Source organism: Magnolia sinica, chromosome 9 (assembly GCF_029962835.1).
Source record: "Magnolia sinica isolate HGM2019 chromosome 9, MsV1, whole genome shotgun sequence".
NCBI lineage: Eukaryota > Viridiplantae > Streptophyta > Magnoliopsida > Magnoliales > Magnoliaceae > Magnolia > Magnolia sinica.
This window is the reverse complement of record NC_080581.1, coordinates 25,697,947-25,723,015: the sequence shown is the minus strand read 5'-3', so window position 1 is coordinate 25,723,015 and position 25,069 is coordinate 25,697,947. Positions and strand designations below refer to the sequence as shown.

General features: G+C 43.2%; 1 protein-coding gene across 1 annotated transcript; it reads right to left on the bottom strand.

Moving 5' to 3' along the window:
• Window positions 1-12,023: 12,023 nt before the first annotated feature.
• Window positions 12,024-23,064, bottom strand: LOC131254915 (LRR receptor-like serine/threonine-protein kinase EFR). The gene is made up of 3 exons (XM_058255618.1): window positions 22,861-23,064; window positions 12,533-13,610; window positions 12,024-12,394 (listed from the first exon to the last, which is right to left on the bottom strand). Exons 1-3 carry the CDS (start codon window positions 23,062-23,064, stop codon window positions 12,024-12,026), a joined length of 1,653 nt encoding a protein of 550 aa, XP_058111601.1.
• Window positions 23,065-25,069: the final 2,005 nt, after the last annotated feature.

Genomic DNA, 25,069 nt, shown 5'->3' with positions numbered 1-25,069 from the left:
GGAATGGCCGAAACACCCTGTTCATCAGAACCATGAACACGGCCAGAGCGTTCGTCAGACCGAACGATATCACAAGGAACTCATAATGACCGAAGCTAGTCCTGAAAGCGGTCTTCTGCACGTCCCCATCCTTGACGCGCAACTGATGATACCCTGACTACAGATCAACCTTCGAAAAGTACCGTGCCCCCTTCAACTGATCAAACAGATCATCAATCCTGGGCAAAGGGTACTTATTCTTCACAGTTACCAGATTCAGCCTGCGATAATTAATACACAATAGCAAGGAACCATCCTTTTTCTTCACAAACAGAACAGGTGCTCCCCAAGGAGACACAGTAGGCCGAATAAAACCCAATTCCAGCAAATCATCTATCTGCTTCCTCAACTCCTCCATTTCACTCGCAGGCATACGATAGGTGGGTAAAGAAATGGGCGCCGCACCAGGCATAAGATCGATAGCAAAATCAATCTCATGCTGAGGAGGTAATCCAGGAATCGACTCAAACACATCTTCAAACTCCTGAACTACAGGCGTGCTAACCAACGCCGATTCAGCCATACTCTCCACAGAGAAGAATAATAATCAATACGAAGAGGGTAACTGACCTGAACTGGGAAAGTAACAGTCTCGCCCTCAGGTCCATGGATCATCACTGATCTAGCTTCATAATCAATCTCAGCTCGCATCCTCGTGAGATACCCATAATAACATCGTAGTGATAAAGTGGTGCGACTAAGAAATTAACACGGATCGATCCACTTCCAAGATCGACCAAACAATCCAAACAACGCTTGCCCAAAGCAGAGGAAATCCCAGTAGCGGTAGTAAGCGTCACTCCTTACATGGGAACAGATCTCAAACCCAAACGCCTAATTGCCGCATAAGATATAAGAGAAGTAGTGGATCCTGTATCCACTAACATAGAAACGGGAATACCTTCAATGTGGGTTGTCACCTCAAAGGACCTCGGCACTAAGTCAGACATAGGCGCTTCAGCTGAAAGCGCATGAACTCGAGCCTGCTGCTGACGATTCGGCAGAGGAACCATGGGCCACTGAGGTGGCCTGAAGCTAGGAACTGCAGGTCTAAAGGATGGATGAACTGGCGCTGATCGAAGAGGTGGAGGAGAAATAACCTGAGGCATCGGACGGTTAATCCTCTGCGGTGGAGTAAAACCACTGGCTCGCATACGGGAGAAGCAAAAACGGTCCAAATGCCCTGTCTTCCCACAATATGAACATCGAAGATCAGCTCTCATCTGCTGAGCGGGCGGCGCTGAACGCCTCGGAGGAGAATCTGCTCACGGCCTCTTGCCGAGGAAAGGTGCACCCTGGAAATCCAGTCGCGGCCTAAGAACCATCGGTGCTCGCATGCGGGACGATCTATCCCCGTCCTGCTCTACTCACAAGGACATGCTCACCAGCTCCGCATAAGAAGAAATGCTAGCACAGCAAATCTTCGATCGGATCTCAGGTCTCAATCCCTCAGAGAAACGCCGCATCCTCATCGGCTGATCACCCAGGATCAAAGGAACATACCGACCTAACTCAGTAAACCAGTTCTCATACTCCGTCACCAACAATCCTTCCTGGCGGAGGCGAAGGAACTCACTCTCCTTCTCATGTCGGTACGTAATCAGAAAATACTTCTCGTGGAAGCGTGCCTCAAACGCTTGCCACGACCACACAAAATCCTCCTCGACAGTGCGAAGAACACTGTCCCACCACAGATTGGCCTCCTTCTCAAACATGAAGGAGGCAAGCTCAACTTGCTCAACCTCAGAGCAGTGCAGCGGTCTCAGCATCTTAGAGATACGGTCGATCCAATACTCGGCCTCCTCGGGTCTATGAGAACCCGCAAACGTAGGAGGTCGCAAGCGCTAGAATCGCTCGAAAGTGTCGCTGGCACTGGCACTCCCAGATGGAGGCATAGGTGAAACAGGTGGAGTCGCCCCCACTGACTGAGCAAAGATGCCAACCATGGAAGAGAGGAACTCCTGCTGCTGCTGCTGCTGCTGGTGGTGCTGCTGCTCAAACCTATCAGCAGGTGGAGCAGACGAAGGCACACGGCTTGGCTCAGGAACCGAGGGTGTGACTGGAGGAGCCATAGGTGTCGACCCAACACCGGCATGAGACGGACCCGCCTGTGGATCTGACTGGCTATCGCTCAAGGGAGGAACCCCAGCAAGCGACTCAATCAAAGAGAGACGGGCCGAAGACTTTGAACCCTTAGGAGGCATCCCTACATTCAACAGAGGATGCAACCTGTCAGATTCTACGTCACATAATCCATCCACAAAGCAACACAGCACAACTCCAAAGACAAACAATATGCATTCCATTAATCAAAATCGTCGCAGTACAAGTAGTGCAGCAATACATAAATCATGACTAGGAAAGCATGTAAACAACAACATCTAACACTTCAAACACTTCAAACACTTCAAACAACCACAGCAACTACAAACAACCACAAACAACTCCAACTACAAAGCCAACAACGGCTACACACAGAAAGAAAATAACAAACAAAGCAAAGGACGACCACGACGACAGCTACTCGTCCGAATCAGGAGATGGAGGCGGAGCACCCTTATCCTGCAAGAAACACAGGATAGACTTTAGAGTTCGAGTCACCTTCTTAAACTTATGTTTAACAAGGCCTCGAAGATCAACAATATCCTGGCGTAAAACAGCCTGCCCTTTTTCAAGCGGTGTAAGACGGGCATCTCTGGCAGTCTACTCTGCGTCCTGCTCTGGCGCCACAGGAGGAGAACTATCACTCGAATCCTGTGCCTCGTCTTCTTTCTCGTCTTTCTCTGTTTCTTCCTCAATCTCAGCACCACCTTCAGCATAACTCTCTTCATCACCGCTCTCAGACTCAGCCTCACTCTCTGAGGCATATCGACCAGAACCGATCTCCATCTGCTTAAGAGTCCTCAGATCAATATGACGAACAGGAACCAGCTTCTCAGTTCCAAGCCTATAGCCAAACTCATGTGCAAGCATGCAAATGAGGCGACCAAATAGAAGTGACTCAGTCCTCCTACTCGAACGAGTGATGAGAATAATCTGGTGCAGGACGTACGTCGGCACACACAACTTCGTTTCCTATCCCACCTGATATAAGAAATCCACCATCAGGCGCATACACTCGCTGCGGTTGCTCCACCTTGGGTATACATTGAACGTAAATATGTGGTGAAGTAAACGGAAGTCGTCCGTCATGTAGGTAGCCAGAAGACTCCTATTCGGCTGCCATTCGACCAGACGACCACACAAGGATCGGGTGTGACGATCCCTCTCGTGCACACTGTTCACATTCTTCTCGCTGGCATGCACTTCTCTAAGTGGCACATTCAGGAGTTGGGATATCAAAGCAATATTGACAATACCCACTCGACCGCTACCACAAGGAATCTTGAACTACAGAGGCTCCAGCGAAGGATCAAGAATATTGGCATAAAAGGCTCGAACAGTGCTAGCATTCGCACGATACTCGCCTTCAAACAAAGGACCCCAACTAGCCCCTTCTAAGCGCTCCAACAACAAAAACTCACCAAAGAGCCGCAGATCAACATGAGCCTCAAAAAGGACCCTACGGCCTTCATAGACTCCATGCGATAACTCCTCCAATAAAGTTCTACCAATGGGAGCTCGAGGATCGAGGTCTCGCTTAGTCTGAAATTCATGAGTGGCGGACGTGCTCGCGGCGGCTCCTCTCAGCCTCCGTGCACGAGTTGGGCGGCTAGGCCCGACTTCATCCACGAGCGCTCTCTTCTTCCCCATCAAGGAAAGAAGGGAAGAAATGAAAAAGATGGTCGTCACAATCTCAAAAAGGGCCATGAGAAATGCGAGAAAGAGAGAAATAGGAAGATGGTGAAGCTTCCACACACTTAAGAGCCCAAAAAGGAATGTGAGAGCTCAAATGAGAAGGAAAATGAGAGAAATTAGCAATGGGAGTGAAGGTTTTGAAATAGGGTGATGGGTTCGCACGAAAAATGGAAGAAGAAGAAGATTTGGGAGAGATTTGGAGAAGATTAGAGAGGATTTTCAAGAAAGGGAGAGCTTGGGATGGATGTTTATGAAGGAAATAGGTTAAAGGAAGGGTTTTAAGCTGAAAACTGTGGAGGGGTGGGCCACACTAGGCCTAGAAATGATCAGCCCGCATCGGCCCTGCCCGCCTGGCCCGCTGATCGGCGAGCCCTCGCCGAACCGGCGATGGCATCGCCAGTCTCTGGACTGACCGATGATGCCTCGCCATTTGGGCGAGGTCCTCCTGGTCCCCCATGCTTGGAAAAGTGTGGTCCCCCCCTGGGCCCTACAAGAAATGCCCCGATCGGCCCCTTGCATGATTTGACGCCTATCGGGCCATTCTGGTAGAAATCTGATTAAAATAAAGATTTCTTGAAGGTTTAAGGGTTAAAACAAGATGATAAACCATCTAAACTCATTAATAGATGATCTAAAAAAGGTTTCAGGTCGCTGTGTGTGATTAGGAGAGAGCACAGACTCGATCTCGGCGAAGGTTTTCAAGAAACTTTCGCCGATAAAAGCTACGGAGCACAAACACAAAATCTACAATAGACCCGCACCCAAATACACTAAAGTGGTGACAACGTGCGGTGTGTGACCATAACCCAAGTCTGGTTTAATCCAGATCATGCTCTGATACCAATTTGTAACGTCCTGAAATTCGAGGGTCGAGCATAACTCAGCTCCCGAGTTCCAAAATATCACTTATGCAACATATTTAATGATGGATGTATATTGACTATATTAGTGTATAAAACATGGAATAGATTAAGCCAAAACACAAATATAATTCAGGGATAAGTGAATAAAGCAAGCGGAAGACTTATAGAAATATATGTGTACAAGTGTAAATCCCTGAAGTACATTCACCAACCAGGTCGTATGAAAGTGTTACTTAACAAAATTACAAGTATCAAGTTACATCATTTAAATTTTCAAAAATAATCCCAGAGTCCCGCACATCAGAACAAGGCTCGCTAGAACCCGTCTGAAAACTGCATATAAGAGAAAGCAGCCTCATCATCATCCATCTCCCACTCTGCCTCAGAAGTTGCATCCACATCTGCAACATCAGAACCTAAGACAGAGTCTGGTGGGTGTTTAACACCGCCCTAGAACGTGGGAGTGAGTGATCAACTCAGTGGAACAATAAGGCACTGGTTAACATGTTATCAGTTCAATCAAACAGTAATGATAAAGCAGAACAATTAAATAAATCATAAGTACTCTTGTTAATGTAAGGATGTATGCAAAATGATGCGTGCCCTCACGCGTACACCCTCAACGTCTTCATCTTACGTTACGCATGACACCACCTCAAAGTACGACACATCTACAAAGCACATACAAATGCGGTGCATGAACATGGTTACCAAGTTGTTATTAGTCCTTTTCACACAGCAGGATTGGGAAGCTAAGATACCTTCCTCATGTCACCATCCAAACAGTGATCCATTCTAGGGTCATCAATCCTAGTCGTCTCATACGATCATATATTTGAGGTCGTAGCAAAGGGCTCGTCACCAATCAATGCACACCTTTCATACCTTTATTACCACAGTTCGGCTCGTCACCTCATTGCGGTATCCAAGTATGCTCGAGGTCACTATAAAGGGCTCGTCACCAATCAATGTAGGCCGACAGCACGAATATAGTGTCCCATACCAACATAATCGGCTCACGAGTTTAGTTGCTCACTGGTCACTACGGGGAGGCTCGTCACCCCAGCGTAGGCTGACAGCTCGACCACGGTGTCCCATACCACCATGTCCGGCTCATGAGTCTTAGCGGATCAAGGTACCATGGTTATTAGGATTCCACTGGTAAGTTTGGTACCCTAGATTCAAGCAGTAGCGTCCATACATGGTGAACATATATCGAACAATCGGGTTACTTGACGAACTCGACTAGCACGAGCGCACGTTGGGTTGAACAACATAGAGTGCACAAACACTCCACGTGGCCAAACCACTGCCGCAAACTCTAATACGGCTCGGGTTCGTCTAATTACATCCGTTGTGGCGAAAGCAATCTCAGCCACAACCTTAAGGTAGATTACCGATTTTCTGGACTAATACATAGTCCCAAACACATTACACTACAACAGATATATGAATTGAATGTAGAACAGTAAAGGAAACAACAACTCAAATCATAGTACATAAGCACTTGAGGAATATCAACTTAACATAAATGTAAGCATAAGTAATGCTTGAAATTAAATAACAAGGAATGTAACTAGCAAGAAGGAAATCATGCACATCAATAGGAGTGTTGAGAATCACTTCTCAACGCCCGCAATTAGTGTAATAAGTTACACTTTAGGTCATTCAGTCATATCTACAAACACTTAGAATACATGATACAACATACATGACGTATGTTGAAAAACAAGCATTTGGACAATTCCTTTTACCAAGGAGTTGTCATACATACATCTAGCATACATACACGACAAATCATCATGGCAAACACGAGTGCATATTTTATACGTATACGGTACTTTATACATACATATAGAATACACAAATCTCAATATAACACATGCATATCAGGAACGCAACATAAACATAGCATTTGGCATGTGAAATCTCATCCATAACAAGAATAAATCACTAACTGGCATTGAAAGCCTTGAAAATCATAACCTATACACTTAAAGCCCGCACCTTAAGTAAGGAAAGAACACCGAACTGATTTCAGACGAGTTGTCTTCGTCAACGGCGACAGAATAACCTAAGCAAGAATAGAAATGAGATACAACAACACCAAGACTATTCTAAGCTCTAACATAGATTAGGATTAGGTTAACTTACCCCAAGATGAACTCAGAATCGTCAGAATAATGATTCAAAGTGAAGGTTCAAGGATGTAGAAGAACAGGAAAGAATCCAAGATGATTCACCAACTTCTCTCTCACTTTCTCTCTCTTTTCCACTCTCTTTCCAAGCTAGGGTTAGAGAAAATTCGTATGGAAAAGAGGGCTAGGGTTTAAGGACTATAAATAGGCCTAATATTGATGAAAATAACCCCAGGGTCAAGGTACACTTAGGGTATAACCAAAACCTGCCTCTTACGATCTAACGAAGCACTTCTGATGGGCCTATAACCACGAAAGGTCGGACTTAAGCTCATTGACCATGGATCTAGGTCAGGCTGAGTTTTCGTACCGACCGGCTCTTCAGATCAGCCGTGGCGTACCACACTCAAATCAACGGTCACAGAATCTCGATCAGGTCCACAAGCACAAGGATATGCCTGGGCCACCTTCCCTGATCAGAGAGTGAAATTGAGTCAGAATCCAATGGTCAGAATGCTTAGAATCGTCGCGCAAGCGACACGACTCAAATTTCATAAAAGCTTATTAAATTTCCAACCGTTCTCACACTCTTCACTCCAGACTCAATCAAATCGACCCAAAACATCTCATGGACTTGATTTTCGAGGTGATGGTCAAGCCCAACATGGTGACCGCAACAGCCTAAGATCATCGCTAACGGACTTTCGACGCGCGGTCCAGGTCCGATCTAGAACTTGCAAAAATTCCCTAGAACAACTGGATTTAGCGATGGATCCCAGATTTTAGAGCAACATAGCGCTAACTAATTTACAAGTTTTGAGTCATGCAGATCGAATTTAAAGTGATTGATGCAAATTTCACAAGCAATCGAGTATAGCGCTAATTACCCCAAAAACAACTACTTAGGGAAAGATTAACACAAAAATTTCTAAGGTCGTTACATGTATCCCTACTGTCCATCCATTGGATGACTAGCCTCACCATGATGAGTGTGTTGTATCCCTACCGTCCATCCATTTGATGACTGGCCTCATCATGGTGTGTGTGCTATATCCCTACCATCCATTTGATGATTGGCCTCACCATGATGTGTGTGTTGTATCCCTACCGTCCATCCATTTGATGATTGGCCACACCATGATGTATGTGATGTATCCCTACCGTCTATCCATTTGGCGAGCTTGTCTCCCCGCGTGAGACAAAAATAATAATAATAATAATAATAATATATAAATAAATAAATAAAGAAGATCCAATATCAAGTGGACCACACTGCAGAGAACAGTGGGATGAACGCCCACCATTGAAAACCCTTTAGGATTATGGGGCTCTGAACTAGTATGATATTTATTTTTCCTCTATATTCAGGTCTTTGCAACCTTATGCACAGACTAGATGGAAAATGAAGACTATGGTGGGCCATTGAAATTTAACACCATTGTCATTTGTGGTATGGTCCAAATGATCATTTGGACATGATTCATTTTTTATGCTATTCAATGGTATCTAACAGTGTACTTATGGTGTATTAGACTCGGCCTATTCGACTTGGCCCTTTTGATTCGGCTCATTTGAATCGGCCTATTGATTCAGTCCATTTGAATCGACCCATTTAACTCGGCCATTTAACTCGCCCTATTTGACTCGACCTATTCGACTCAGCCCATTCGACTCGGCCCATTTGACTCGGCCTATTCGACTCGGCCCATTGGAGCGGCCCATTTATAAGGCCCATCTTGATGTATTTGTGGCCATCCGTTGAGGCCCACCTTGATATATATATATATATATATATGAGGCCCATTGTAATGTAATTTCGACCCATATGTCGTGGCCCGTTGTGATATATTTTCGGCCCATATGATGTGGCCCATTGTGATGTCATTGAGGCTCATAGATGTAGTCCACTTAATGTGTATAAGGCCCATGTGAGAGCTCACCTATTGTGTATTTGAAGCCCATGGGTTGTGGCCCATATGATGTATTCGAGGCCCATGTTATGCGGCCCATAGTGATGTGTATTAGGCCTTTGTGCGCGGCCATGGGCCCACTTTATGTTCACCTCTATGTGGGTCACTCCTTGGGAGTAATGTTGGTTAATTGTCCACATTGATGGGCAATGATGGTTGAATGTCCATATTGTGACCTTCCCCTTAGGCCATGTTCGACCAATCAATGAGGCCGATTACCGATTATGATTGTCATGGCCGATTGATCGATTATCGATTGAGGCCAATTATCGTGGCTAATTACTGATTATGATTGTTGTGGTCGATTGACCGATTATCGATCGAGGCCAATTATCGTGGCCGGTTACCGATTATGATTGTTATGGTCGATTGACCGATTATCGATCGAAGCCGATTATCGTGGCCGATTACTGATTATGATTGTCATGGCCGATTGACCGATTATCAATCGAGGCTGATTATCGTGGCCGATTGTCGATTATGATTATTGTGGCCGATTACCGATTATGATTGTCATGGCCGATTGACCGATTATCAATCGAGGCTGATTATCATGACCGATTGTCGATTATGATTGTCGTGGCCGATTGGCCGATTATCGATTGAGGCCAATCATCGTGGCCGACGGTGGATTCCGATTGTGATGTATATTCTGCTCGTGTTTGAGGCCTAATGTGATGTATATACGGCTCGTATTTGAGGCCTGTTATGATGTGTATTCTGCCAGTGTTTAAGGCCCAATGTGATGTATATGAGGCCTATGTGATGAGGCCCATTGTGATGCATTTGAGGACCAGGCTATGGAGCCCATTATGATGTATGTTAGGCCCATGAGAAAGGCTCATTGTGATGTATTCATGGCCCATGATGCATGGCCCATTCGATGTATTCGAGACCCACGTGTAGGGCCCACATGTCATGTATTTGAGGCCCATGAGCAAGGCTCGCCGGTTGTATATATGTGTCCCTTAAGTAAGGCCCACTTGTTGTATATCAGGCCTTTGTGTGAGGCCGTGGGCCCATTATATGTTTGGCTCTATGTGGGCCATTCCTTGGGGGCAATGTTGGTTAAATGTCCACATTGTCGAGGTTGATTGTCGATGCCGGTTGTTAATACCGGTTATGAGTATGTGACAGCATAGTATCATGATACATGCCCATACACATCATCTATATGTTTGTTATGAGATGTGATTGATCATTGCATATGTCATTGAGCATGTTGTTATGAGACTCCCTGATAGGCGGAGGTTATCTCACATGAGCACGCGGTATGCGCAGGATTGATGTATGACTGGATTGTATGACTTACACATCTCGCAATATGATTACTGTACGCCCTAGTGACATGAGGGCCGTAGCCTCCACAGGCATATCATGGATGGCCAAATGGGACACTAAAAATGTTTGATTCTAACATACGGGCGCCATAAATGTCCTTGGGTGAAAATTCCTAAAATTTTGTGGCCAGGAGACGCCCCAACGTCGAGACCGAGTGGATACATGAGCGCCCGAGTGCCGAATACCAGGAGGTCGCATCTCCCACTCTGTCGCGGTCGGTTGGGAGGGGGTGTAGCCTTACTCGCCCAAGGGTAGGGGGCAATACTAGGCTGAGTTTGACCAGCTCGTGAATGGGTCCGCTATCGACGTGCCGGATAGGTATTGATAGACTATTGGCCAGGCGAATAGTGAGGTTTCTTACGCTCACTTGGACTATGCGGCTAGGAGAGCGACAGTGTCATTTTGAGTGTACTAAACCCCGGTGATGATCCCAGAGATGAACTGTACTGATATGTGGGTTTAGTGAGCATGAGTTGCATACTCATTCATGCATTCATTCATTCATTATCCACTCAGGTTGGTGGTGCGTACGTATTTGTTACGTGTGCCTTCGCAATGGCCAGGATTTCGGTTGGGGCGCGCGACTAACCTGAGATCAGGAGTTTACCACATTGAGTTTGACTATCCAAATTTAGGTATGTGACTGGTTTGGATAGAAGTCCCTTGTGATAAACCCCATAGCCTACGATACTACATGCTATCATCCCGACTCCACACTCCATTATGAGCATTCCATTCACACCACATATCGCATTACATTCGCCGTATATAGCATTTCGTGTTACTATGTTTATGCATTTATATGACCTAGATACAACTAATGGTATTCGTGGACTCATCAGGATTTGTATACTTCATTGCATCAGCGGCATCTGATATTTGGCTTGTTGTCTCCACATTGCATTGTTGATCTACATTACTTCATCAGTATATGATATTATTTTTATTATATTTCTACGTCGCATAGCCTGAATAAGACTAATGGTATTTATGAGCCTATCAGTATGTTTTCGTATTACTCTGATTTCGTATGATTTATGATCTTGCTAGTGTTTCTGATATTGTATGATTATGAGTTATCAGTATTTTCGCTTACTCTGATTACTCTGATATTACTTACTTGGCACTTATCTTATGCACACACTTTCACCACCTACTAAGCTTTCTATAAGCTTATGCACGATAGATTCATACAGGTGATGTTAGGTTGCAGCAACATTGAGCTTGGAGCGTACAGCGGTCTTCTAGAGCTTTGATTTATCTTATATATGTATTTCCCTTTCAGTATTGTACTCAAACGATTATATTAGTGGATATGTGATGATGATGTTGCCTTTGTGATTTGGGTAATCTTGTGGTTATGCTCATTACGAGATAAATGTACGTTGAAAAATCCTCCTTGTAGGATCCCAGGATCGGAATCTGGCATATATATGCTGGGAGCCGAGAATGGGGTACTACGGCGGCTGTCAGCACCGGATTCAGCAATCGAGAATTTTGTGAGCCCGGTTTCCGAGTTTGGGATGTGACATAAGAACCTGGCTAGCCCAAAATCACCCACACGGGCAATCATGTCATCATCAAGAAGAATATTGCTTGGCTTTAAATCTCGATGAATGATTGGTGTTTGGCAATGATTATGCAGATAATCCAGTGCAGAAGCCACATCAATAGCTATGTTTAGCATTTGAGTAAACTTCAAGTTCCTTCCAAGCTGCTTATGACCATCTCCCTGCAACCACTTGTCTAGACTTTCATTGGGCATGTACTCATAAACTAGAGCTTTAAAATCATTGTCCTTAAAATCAATGCTTACACAGCAAGTTAATATCTTAACAAGATTCCGATGCCTAATGTTTTTCAAGGCTTCGCATTCAGCCATGAAGCTCCAGAGCTCCTTGTTGTTGAAGATTGAAGACTTTCACTGCTACCATAGTTCCATCACGATCTAGAGCCCCTTTATATACAGCGCCAAAACTTCCGGTGGCAACCAAATTGGCAGAAGAGAAGCCATCTGTTGCTTTAAAGAGTTCCGCATAAGACATGGTGACGAAAGGATCCTCCGCAGTAGGCACATCATCAGGTTTCCTTCTTGACTTTCTTATCCAATAAAGAGTGGCAAAGATACATGATACTAACATGAGGCACAGGACAACAACAGCAACAACTGAGATTTTTACTTTTGATGCAAGAGACTTTCTCCGTTTCTTGGAAGCTTGGCTAGAGCATTGAGGCAAATTTAATTCTGGAATACCCCCACAAAGCATGAAATTATTGAAGGAAAGATTTAGAGACTCTAGAGCAAGCTTCTCCAGATATTTTGGAATCTCCCCGGAAAGGTTGTTGCGTGAAAGATCCAGGGATCAAAGGCCTCTTAGAGTACTAAATGTTGGAGGAATTGATTCTTGAAAGAAGTTTCCATCCAACAAGAGATACTCTAGGCTGAGACAATTGCCTAGCGAGCTTGGAATTTCTCCGGACAATTTGTTATTTGAAACATTCAATGTCGAGAGAGTTTTCAAGTAACCAACTTCGACTGGCAAACTACCAGTAAAAGAGTTATTTCCAATGTAAAGTTCAATCAAAGATGGAAAGATGAAAAGCTGTTTGGGTAAGCTACTGCTGAACTTATTACTGTGGAGGTATATGGCTTGCAGGTTTTTGCAATTACCAATAGTTGAAGGTATGCTCCCTGATAGATTGTTTTCATATAAACTGAGTACCAACAATTGGGAGATGTTGCCTAAGGAAGACGGAATTTGCCCTGATAATTCATTTGCTTCAAACCAAAGCTTTCTTGCCTGGTTAAGCTTCCCAATACCAATGGGAATAGTAACTGTTAAAAAGTTACGCCCCATATCTAGCTCTGTTAAGTCGACAAGATTCTGAATCCCAGAAGGGATGCTTCCGAATATCTTGTTATCTCCCAAAGCTAGCGAAGTCAGTTCGGTCGAAATATTAGACATGGAGTCGGGCAACGCACCGCTGGGATGATTAATGGCTACCTGTAGCGCTCGTAAGCTACTGCAATTGGTCAAAGAATCTAGAAAAATCAAGTCATGAGATTTTCCAGTTCCAAGTTTATTACCCCACAAAAGTAACATGGACAGACCCTTCAGGCTTCCAAAATTCGTAGGTACAGATCCGCTACAGCTATTGCTAGCAAGAATAATACTTACGAGTCCTGAAGCATTGGATAATGAAATTGGTATGGGTCCTGTGAATTGGTTTCCTCCAGCGTAAAGCTTTTGGAGATTAGGAAGAGTGAGGCCTAAGTTAGGAGGAAGGTTTCCATGCAATCTGTTCAATCCTACGCCCAAAAACTTAATAGAGGAGAGATTGTATAGCTGGGGTGGAATCCTACCTGACAGTTCATTTTCACTAATGCCAAACACTTCTAAACTTGCCAACCGACCAAGTTCATCTGGTATGCTGCCGTCCAGACTGTTTCTGTTGCCTTTCTGTGGTTTAAAAAATAATTAAAAAATGAAAATTCAAACTTTCAAAATTTTGGGATTTTCCCGCCAAAATACCTTTTTGAATTTTTAAATTAAAAAGTGCGGTATGTGTGCTTTGTCCCACTTCGGAAATACAGAAAAAAGTTTTGTGGTTTATATGAGATGTTGAGAAGGGTATTCTTACTTGGAGCTTTTTTGGAAGAGATGAAACTTGGTTGCGTGTTCCAGTGCTCGCGCGCTCGGGCTAGCGCTTGGGCTCGGGCTCGGGCTCGGGCATAGGCACGGGCGAGGGCGAGGGCGTGGGCGTGGGCAGTGAGGCAGTGTGGCTGTAGTGGCGCTAGATGGCGCACTTTGCACTCGCGAAATATTGGAAATGAGCCTGGGTTTTATAGGTGACTGAGAACGGTCGGATCTTAAATCCGAAACGTCCAGCCGTTTCTTAAACGGATAGCTACCTTAAAAGCCACAACGGTCCGAAAACGAACGGGCCAAGATGATCCAACGGTCAGATCTACAGATCTAATGACCAGAAACGTCTGAGATTAATGGGCAACGGCCAGAAACGTTTTTCAAACGTTCTAACTGAGAACGGTGCCAGAATAAATCGACTGCGTTAAAATTGTTCCATAGTAGACCTATCGTGATTGCTGCACGCTGGATTCAGATTATGCTTGTCTTATCCTGGAAGCAATTTGCCTGTAACCCATCAGCAGTTGATAAGGGGGCGAATCATGCTTTAAGAACAGCGTATTTTATACGTGATTCAGCCTAGTGATAATTTTATTTTATTATTTATTTTTCGGTGTATCCAAAAATAGTTTCTCTAACAGTTTCTTGTGAGATAAAGGAAAGAGAGAGACGAAAGGTTTCCAAGTGAAAGTGGGATGCTTCTTGTAAGATTGTTCTCACCAAGAGACAATAAAGTGAGTTTCGTTAGAGAGCCAATCTCAATTGGAATCCTCCCTACCAACCGATTCCGGGAAAGTTGAAGGAATTCAAGTTTCGAACAGTAGTTCAGATTTGTTGGAATTTCTCCGGTGAGTGTGTTATTGCGCAGACGGAGAAACCGCAAGCGGAACAACTGGCCTATCTGTTCAGGAATAGGTCTGCTGAAGCTGTTGTTTAAGAGATCAATTCTCTTGAGGAAGGTGAGGTTCCCTATGAAGGGAGATATGGGGCCCACCAAGTTCTTATTTGTGAGGATCAGGGCAGTGACCCTTTGAGGATGGCGGCGACCACCGCATGTGACTCCTTACCAGCGACAGAAGTGGAGAGTATGGTTCCGTGAACTCAAGGAATGGAGAGGATCGTCGGTTATCAGATCTTTAAAGTGGAGCAAAGCAAGGTGATCGGTTTCGTTGGAGAAGTGAGCGGCTGATGCGAAGAAGCATGGAACGTGAGTGGAAGAGAGAAGGAGAAATGACCAAAATGCCAATAGGGTCGTAGGTGGGAGCTCCATAACAATGTTTGTGAATGAAGGAAAGTCAAAGCGAGGAGACAAAGATGGAGTGGATTCTGAGCCATTGATGACTTGAGGAGTCTACTTATAATAAAATGATCAGATGATTTTGATGGGTCCCAGTTTACCATATTATTTTCTTTTTTCTTTCTTTCTTTCTTTTCTTCTTCTTCTTCTTCTTTTTAATTATAAATAATACTGAATCAAGTCGCTGCCCGAAAGTGTCGCAGATTCGGTACTACCTCCACCCGGGGAGCGGATTGGATACTGAACGCTTCAGTAGCCAAAACGCTACTGAAGTGATGTGGCAAAACGCCATTGGTTAGATACCAATAGCACGTTCCCTTGGTATAAATGCTACTCCGTTAGATCCGTTAACGGATCTTTCTCCGTTTCCGCCGTGCACCCGCTCGGCCATGAAATCGGATTGTCATGCCGAGAAATTTTAGTTGGGCCCACTGTGAATTTATGTGATTTATCCACACCTTCCATATGTTTTTCCATCTAATTTTACGGATTGATCCCATAATTGAAGCTTATAAAAATCTCAAGTGGACCATACCACCAGAAACAGTGGAAATAATGATTTCCACTGTTGAAACCTTGCCAGGCCCCACAGAGATGTTTATTTTTCATCCAAACTGTTCAAAGGATCAAAAAACATAAATAAAGGTATATATATATATATATATATATATATATATATATATATATAATCTCGATCTAAAATTTTTGTGGCCCCAAGAATTTTTCAACGGTACAAATTCATTTCACATTATTTCCTTTGGTGTGGTTGATTTTAGCCTTAGTAATGCTTAGGTTTTGAGCTAAGGCCCTAAAATTATTTTATAAAATGGATGGACAGACCGGATAAAATACATAAATCACGGTGGACCCCACAGAGTTTACTCAGTACGCAATCCACTTCCCTTGGCTACATACCCATGAACTCCGCGTACATTTTTTCTGGATGCGGAAGTTCCGGGGAACCCATGTGGGGCCCACTGTGATAATAGATGGTTGGGAAGAAAAATGAAACAAATGTCCCCATAAGTAACAGGAAAAGGTTAAAAACATTAGGGGTTCAGTTTCTCCTCGCATGAATCATTTTGCTGTAGCATCCCCATATACGTAGCACGTGGTTCCATTAATCCAAACCGTTTACCTGATGACCCGGAAGATGGGGCAGTCTCAATGCCCTATAACGGTGGCCAGCAAATCGATGGACAAGATAAAAGGTACAACCATGGTCATAGTCATTGAGAAAACAAACAGAAGATCGAGGACTTAGGATTGTATAATCTATTTCCAAGGTATCAATTCTCCATGGTTAGGGCCACCTGACCAAAGGTGTTTTTCCTTGGCTAGGACCAACAGATCAAAGGTATGGATTGCTTAATTATCAGGCCCGCAAGCAGCAGTAGCCATTCACCTAACACGTGATGATCGAGACTGGTTAATGAACAAGGTCTCACAATAGAAGCGCCATACGACAAAGATCCAACCCATCTGAGATCTCCCTGTCCCTGCAGAGTGGATTAGAGACACCCAGTCCAGAAATCCAACTTGCCCCATCAGAGATCAGCCATGAACACACTCGGCCACGCACAGGTAATTCAGGTAATTGTTTGTCTTAAGAAAAAAAAGGACGTAAATTTCCTGCAAAGACTTTCGCTGCGAAATTCCTGCGCTCGGAACCAGGTGGGGCCACTGTGATGTTTGTGAGAAATCCTCTCCTTCCATCCATTTTTTGAGTTCATTTCAGGACATGATGCTAAAAGTGAACAGTATCCAAAGCTCAAGTGGGCCGTACTAAAGGAAAATGTGGTCAGGGAAATTCCTACCGTTAAAATCTACCTAGGTTTGACAGTGATGTTTACAAGCCATCCGTACTGTTATTAATTCATTCCTACTAGGATTGAACTGAAATAAAAAAAAATATTAGCATGACTCAAAACTTCTGTGGCTCATGAATATTTCAAGTGTGGACGTTCAATTATCACGTTTTTGGCCCACTTGAGCTCTGGAAACGGTTCATTTTTGGCTTCATGTCCTGAATTGAACTCAAAAAACGGATGGACGGGTAGGAGTTCTCACAAACATCACAGTGGCCCCACCTGATTCGCAGCGTAGGAACTTCTTGCGAAAGCCTTTGGCAGAAAATCCACGTCCTTTTTTTCTTAAGATAAACAATTACGTGTGCGTGGCGGAGTGTGTTCACGGCCTAAATGGAAAAACATCCACTAATGGATCTCCATTCGAAGAGCATTTATTGAAAGGAAACAGTCGATTGGTATCCACCAATGCCATTTTGCCACGTCACTTCAGTAGCGTTTTGGCTACTGAAGCGTTCAGTATCCAATCCACTCCCTTCCACCCGTACCCAGCAAGAGACGGGTGGTCAGAGTCTAACGTGATGTATATATTTTATCCATGCCGTCCATCCATTTTCAGATATCATTTTCGGCATTAGCCATACAAATATGAAGATTGAAGGCTCAAGTCGACCACACCAAAGGAAGAAGTGGGGATTGAAAGCCTACCAAACCAAAGCTGATATTTATGTTTTCCCTTCTTTCTTGTCCAGTTGATTTTATGAGCAGGTTGGATGGGAAATAAACGTAACGGTGGACACTACTAAGTTTTCAACTGGAGAAGTTCAATCTCTACTGCTTCTTACTTCCTGTGGTGCGGTACACTTGAGCCTTTGATGTGCCTCGCTATTGAATAAATGTCTTAAAATGATGTATCAAAATAGATGAACGGCGTGGATAAAGTATATACATCACAGTGGGTCTCACGGATTCCCTGATAGGACCGTCCGTCTCCAATGGTGGGGTAGTACCCAATCCGCCTATCCAATTGGTGATGCACGGTTTTTATCCACTCCCATCGATTTTGACATTATTTTCGGCGATGCGCTCAAAAATAGGGAAACGGATTGGCTACTCCCACTGCCACTAGCCCCGTGGCTGATGGTTGGTGCTTTGTGGACCCCACCATAATGTGTGTTTCATCCATGCCGTTCATCCATTTTGACAGATCATTTTAGGCTTGATACAAAAATGAGAGGGATATAAATCTTAAGTGGACCACACCACAGGAAAACAATAGTGATTGGATATCTACCATTAAAATCCTCCTGAGGCCCACTGTACTGTTTATTTGACATCGAATCCGTTGATCAAGTCATACACACCTAGATGAAGGGAAAAAACAAATATTACCTTGATCCAAAATTTTTATGGGCTCCAAAAGGTTTTTAATGCTCGACGTTCCTTCAACTCTATCTCCTGCAATGTGGTCCGCTCGAGATTGGAATATACATTATTTCTGGTCTCGTACCCTAAAATGATCTACCGCATGGATGAAATAAATACATCATGGTGCGGCCCACAAAGCACCGACCACCAGTCATTAGCTGCGGGCTGGGGGAGTAGCCAATCCGTTTCCCAAAAATAGGCTGATCCAAGGCTCAAGTATACCACAGTATGAAAATTGTATCATACCTATACAAATATTCAAAAGGCCCACCATAATTTTTATTTGCCATCCATTTAGTCAACAAGGTAAAAAAATAATAAATAATAAATAAATAGAAAAGGATAATGGGAAGACACGACCATCGTCTTGATCTAAAAATTTTGAAACCCAAAAAAAGTTTTTAATGGTGGGTGCTCAATCACCAGTGCTTCATGTGGTGTGGTCCACCAGAGATCTTGATCTGCTTCATTTTTGGGCGTGTCCTAAAATGAGCTGGCAAAATAGATGGTCCACGTCCAACATCCATATATAACATATACATTAAAGTAGGTTGTCACGGCTTGACCAACCTCGGTGTTATCCCAACCTGACCCAATCTTATCCCTTTATCAGTTTAAGTCAATCTGATGAGTGTGCAAGGCAAGTGACATGGTCATCTGATAAGATATACATAACCCAATGTTAAATATAATCAAGATTGAGATGCTCATCATCCATGATGGATTATAAAATGTTGGATAGGGACCAGAAAACAGCATGGTCTAATGATCTGTCGATCGTTCTTACCATCCAGTCAGATGATCCGCAGCTCTTCATCTAAAAACTGACGGATATACATAAGGGGCCCTAAAGAAAACATCAGGGCCCTGGTAGCTTGAAAACGACTATAAATAAAGGGGCACGTGCGCATTTTGTTAATAGGCCTTTCAACCTTTACCCTCAGTTGGACCAGTCCTTCCCCACCCATTCCGAGGTCCATAAGCTTGTTGTCTTTAGCCCCTCCCTGAACTCTTTCCTACTAGTGGACTGCTAGATCACTTTGAGATCAGCCATCTGAGTTCTCTTCTCTAAACTTATATTTGGAACCAACTTGGATTGCACACAAGGAAAGAGCTTTAACTCTCCATATCTGATCCAGGTGCAGATCATCGAGCAGACTTCATGAATCATTTACATTTCTAGGCCTTCCAAGTCACTTACTAGTAATCTCTACTGGATCCAGAAGAAGGTCAAAAATAGTAAATAGTCCACACTTAATAGGAAAAAGTTCATTCATTGGCTAACTATGATGACCAATCAGCATTAACTTTGATCCTCGACCCATTCACATTTTAGTATCCACCAGATGAACGGTTGGGATCATCTGAACAAGAACATACAAGGATGTCCAACAGATAGGTTGAGGCAAGGTAGGCAAATTGTTCCTCATTTTTATCTTTGATGCAACACACCTGACTTAATGATCAACTAATTTCAGGATCTAGGCCTGTGGAGCAGTGCATCTAATGAATATCTGTCACTTAAACATCATCGTGAGCCCCACATAGCTTGAATGTATCGTAACTCAAATCCATTCTAACCATTAAATGTGTAATCTATTGTTAGGCTTGGGGCCGAAAAACAAGCTGACATTTAATTTAGATGAACCACACCAAAGCAATAGTTGGGAGAAAAGTTATGCCCAGTCACCTCCACCACATTGAAAAGTAAGTTTGGCCATGGTGAAACCATGCCCTATTGTTGTCTAAATGTCTTCAATTTGTATATGAAATAGGGGTCTTGATTGATCGACCAAACTAATCGATCAATCAAATGAGCCTTAGATTATATAGGCAGGTCTGTAGACAGCTTTAGACAGGCTCGGTTGATTGACCTGAGAGGTTCGAGCGATCGACTATTTTCTAATAATACTTGTAAACTCTCTAAACCATTTTGAGCATGTTCTAGCGACCGAACAAGCGGTTGCCCATCAATCGATGGTTGTTCGATTGATGTCGATCGACGACGTACACAATTTTGCGTAATTATGCAGATTGTTTACTATTCCTGGTGTTATGCTATAAATATTGGTGTAATGCGAGATTAGGGTATGACTAAGATAGCTTAAATATTTCTAAGAGTATTTTGAAGGAGGGCTAGGGTTTTCTGAAGGGTTTTGCATTTTTAAGTTCATCTAATCTCTTCTAATTAATTCGTTCTTCATAGTGGATTTACTTGCCAATTTGTGCCGTGGTTTTTTTCCGCAAGGGATTTTCACGAAAAATTGTGTGTTCTTGTGCATGCTTTATTGCATTTATCTTTTACTTGTTTGATTCGAATTTGGGGTTTGTTTCCTCGGTCCTCCAACAAGTGGTATCAGAGCTATACGTTGGAATTTGAGTTTGAATTTAAAACATGTTGATGAAAGGATCGAACATTAAGTATGAAACTGAAAAGTTCACCGATAAAAATAACATTGAACTATGGAAGGTGAAGATGATAAGCCTTCTAATTCAGCAAGGATTGCAACAGACACTCCTTGGTGTAGTGAAGCATCACGAAACTATGACTAAAGAAGAGTGGGAAGAACTGGATGATCGAGTGAAAACCTCGATTCAATTATGCATGTCTGACGAGGTCATTTATAATGTCCTTGTTCAAAAGACCACTGCAGGATTTTAGAAAAGTTAGAAAACTTGTACATGTGACAAAATCTCTTTCAAATCATCTGTATCTAAAGAAAAAAAATCTATCACCTAAAGATGGTGGAAGGGTCTGATATTAATGAATACATAAGTGCATTTAACTAGTTACTTTGTAAATTGACGAGTGTGGAAGTGATGATCAGTGAGGAAGACCAACCCCTAATTCTGTTGAATTCTCTTTCAGAATCTTACGAGAGTCTCGTAGATACTATGTGCCACGGTAGGGAGACTATAAACGTCGAAATGGTCATCTCAACCCTTCATTCAAAGCAGTTGAGAAAGAATGACAGTGGTGGTGGTTCCTCTATGGATGTGTTGCTTGTTAGGGGAAGAAATTTGAAGCGGGAGAATGAAAACTCACGATATTTGTCCAAGTCTAAAGGCAAGTGGAAGATAGAGTGATAGAACTATGGAAGACATGGACATATGAAGAAGAATTGTCGGAATCCTAAAGCACAGAAACGAAAAAAATAAGATGAAATGCCAAAGGAGGCCAACACAGCAGAATCCAGGGAGGTTTTGACGTTCTGACTGTATCCAAATTCGAGTATTTCAACAATGAGTGGATTTTGGATTCGAGGGCTTCATACTCCATAACCTTTCAGCATAGTTGGTTCACTAGTTACAGTGAGTTTGATGGTTGCCAAGTGTTTATGGGAAATGAATTTGCCTGTAAGGTTGTTAGTGTCAGATCAGTGTACATCAAGATGTTTGATGGAATGGAGCAAATCCTGATGGATGTGAGATGCATTCCTAAAATAAGATAGAATTTGATATCCCTAGGAGCTTTCAATGCATTTGAGTGCAAGTTCACCGTGTTTGATCATGTCCTCATGGTTTAAAAGGAGCACTCATATGATGAAGGCAAAGTGGAGCGGTAACCTTTACAAATTGATCGAGAATATCGTATCGAGTGGAGCTACAACATCTATAACGGAACCCACATCGGCACGATTGTAGCATGCACACTTCTTTGTGTTCATTGCTTGATTCATGATTTTAAAACTATTGATTTTAACATATGCGAGCATTGTATATATGGTAAACAATCACGATTATGTTTTAAATATAAAAGGCATGTTAGTAAGGGTGTGTTAGACTATGTGCATTTGGATGTATAGGGTCGTCGTCTATTATTTCTAAAGAGGGGTCATCATTTTTGTCTCATTCATAGATGACTATTATAAAAAAGTTTGGGTTTACTATATGAAGAATAAATCCAATGTTTATGCTGCCTTTAAGATGTGGAAGGAGATAGTAGAAAAATAGTCATGGTGAAAATTGAAAGTGTAGAGGATAGACAATTCTTAAAAATTCAATTTGAAGGAATTTAATCAGTTTTGTAAAGATGAGGGGTTCGTATGAAATAACAAAGTCAAGCACACACCAGAGCAAAATGGTGTAGCAGAATGAATGAATCAGACTCTCTTAGAGAGTGCCTGAAGTATGTTCAACAATGCTGGGTTAGACAAATATTTATGGATTGAGGTCATTAACACGGCTTGTTACTTAGTGAACCGGTCCTCTCTGCACTGATAGACTGTAAAATTTCAAAAGAAGTGTGGAGTGGTCGTGATGTAGACTACTAAGGGTTATGAGTATTTGGTTGTAACGCTTACTCTTATGTACCCTCAGTTGAGAAAGAAAAGACAGACTAAAGGACTGAGAAGTGCACCTTTGTAGGCTATGATAATGGTGTGAATGGATACATGTATGATTGAGTCAAACTGAAGATCATGATTAGCCGTGATCTCAGGTTTGATGAGGATTCCTTATTCCGTAAGGATGAACATAAGGGAACAGAAAAATTATCATTTATTGATGTCGAAGTTGAAAAATGTGAGACATGGATAGAAGCTGAGACATAAGAAGAGGCAGAAGAGAAGGTGGAGCAACCAACTATGAGGAGAAATTCACCGAGAGATCGTAAATTGCCGGCAAGATACAGAGATGACTCAAATATTGCATTCGCTCTCATTACGGATGAAGGAAATCCAGCATTGAATGACCTAAATGCTGACAAGTGGATAGCAGCGATGCAAGACGACATGGACTCTCTATATAAGAATGAAATGTAGAAGTTGGTGCAGTTTTTCATTAGGTGTAAAGAGATTAGTTGTAAGTGAATCTATCGAAAGAAACATGATAAATACAAGGCGAGATTGGTAGTGAAGAATAGGCTCAGAAAGAATGTATAGACTTCAATGAGATTTTTGCGCCTATTGTCAAGCAGGTGTCTATCATATTTGTAAGACCCGTATACCAACCCGTACCATTCTGTAGGCTTCCGCGGTCCTCCTAGTCGAATTTTGGCAACCCGTGATCTGTAACCAACATTTGCACATAACCCTGAGTCGTATCCCATATTCTAGAGTCGGCTCAACTCGAGATTATATCATTGCGACTGCGTCATAGCCACGGTTCCAATGCCGCGAATTACGAGCCGAGGCGATACCCAAGCCAAGAGATGTGGGCCCGCCTTCAATTCGAGAAAAACGCCGCACATTTACAAACCCAGGAAAATCTTTCAAATTAATCACATCACATCCCCTCAATCAATCTCATCAATCACCTCACATGTCAAGTACAACACCCATCCCCAAGCAACTCCAAAGTCAAAGCAACTCATACATGTCAAGTACACCTATCACTCCATCACCTTTCACCCATCCCTCACCCATCACTCACACATCTCTCTCTCTCTCTCTCTTACAACTCTCTTTCTCATTTCTCAAACCTATCTCCCAAGCAATCCACGACCAAGCTATCTCTATGAGAGAAGCCATGTGTGGCCCACCTTCCTACCTCCCATCTCCACCATCCAATGATCATCTCCACCGTTGAAATGCATCCCTCGGAGCTCTAAGATGCGTTGATGGAAGAAGAAGTCTAAGAAGATCAAAGGTGTGTGTTTTGTGATTTGACGGCCCACATATGGTGAGACCCATCTTGATCTATGTATTGTAACCATGGAGGGCCCATAGTGGTGGGGTCCCTCGATCACCATCCGATCTCTCCTCTTTCTCCTTCTCTCTCTTTTCCTTTTTTTGCATGGTAATGATGATGATGAGGTGTGTGGCCCACCATAATGTTTATATCCAAGCCATCTACCAGTGGACCCCATCCATGCGGGATACACCATGATGTTTGTATGTCATCCCATCCATCTAGGACGTGGCCCACCCCACACGTATGGGTGGGGCCCTCCTTGATGTATTTATCCACCCAGATCCATAACTCAAGTGGCAAACTGAGTGAAAGATACCTCGTTTCAACACTGACAGTGGGAGTGGCTAACAATGAAGTGTGACTGACGGTGGGAGTGGTTAACAGTGAGGTGTGAACAGACAGTGGGGTCCATGGGACCCACCCACATCGGCCACCCATTTAAATGGGTCACACCGTGATGCATGGGGTCTCCACCATCCCTGGACAGTGGGACCCACCCCACGTGTGGGGCTACCCTTGATGTATGTGTATGTCTAGGCTGTCCAGGGCCTGGACGTTGTCTAAATATTAATATAATATTATTATATTATATTAATATAATATAATACATAATATGATATATTATATATTATATTATAATATAATATAATATCACATATTAAATGATGTGGTGGGCCCTACGTGGAACCCACCTCTGTTTTTTTTTTTAAAAAGAGGCAGCCATGTTGCACGTACAGCACCTATGTGGCTGCTCTCTCTTTGAACGACAACAAGTTCTGCAGGTCCCACGTGATGTGCATGTACATCCAAGCTGTTCTGACAGTGGGACCCACTCCAAATGTATGTGATTCTTCCCTGTGGTGTGGGCCCCAATGATGTATGTGTTTTATCTACATCGTCCACTGTTTGGATGGTGGGGCCCACCATGATGCATTGCGTTATATCCATACCATCCAAGCACTTTGAGATATCATTTTATGGCATGAGCGAAAGGATGAGCCAGATCTAAAGTTCAAGTGGACCCCACCATTTGCAATAATAGTGGGGCACAGTGACATCCACCTTTCAAACTTCTTAGGAGCCATAGCAGCTTCCACTCAAACTGA

Coding starts and splice junctions, on each gene's coding strand:
- LOC131254915 (XM_058255618.1), bottom strand. CDS start 23,064: ATGTCGTCTTGCATCGCTGCTATCCACTTGTCAGCATTTAGGTCATTC. Junction 13,611..22,860: donor ATGTCTCAGCTTCTATCCAT/GTCTCACATTTT, acceptor TTTAAACCACAG/AAAGGCAACAGAAACAGTCT. Junction 12,395..12,532: donor ATCAATTCCTCCAACATTTA/GTACTCTAAGAG, acceptor GGGGTATTCCAG/AATTAAATTTGCCTCAATGC.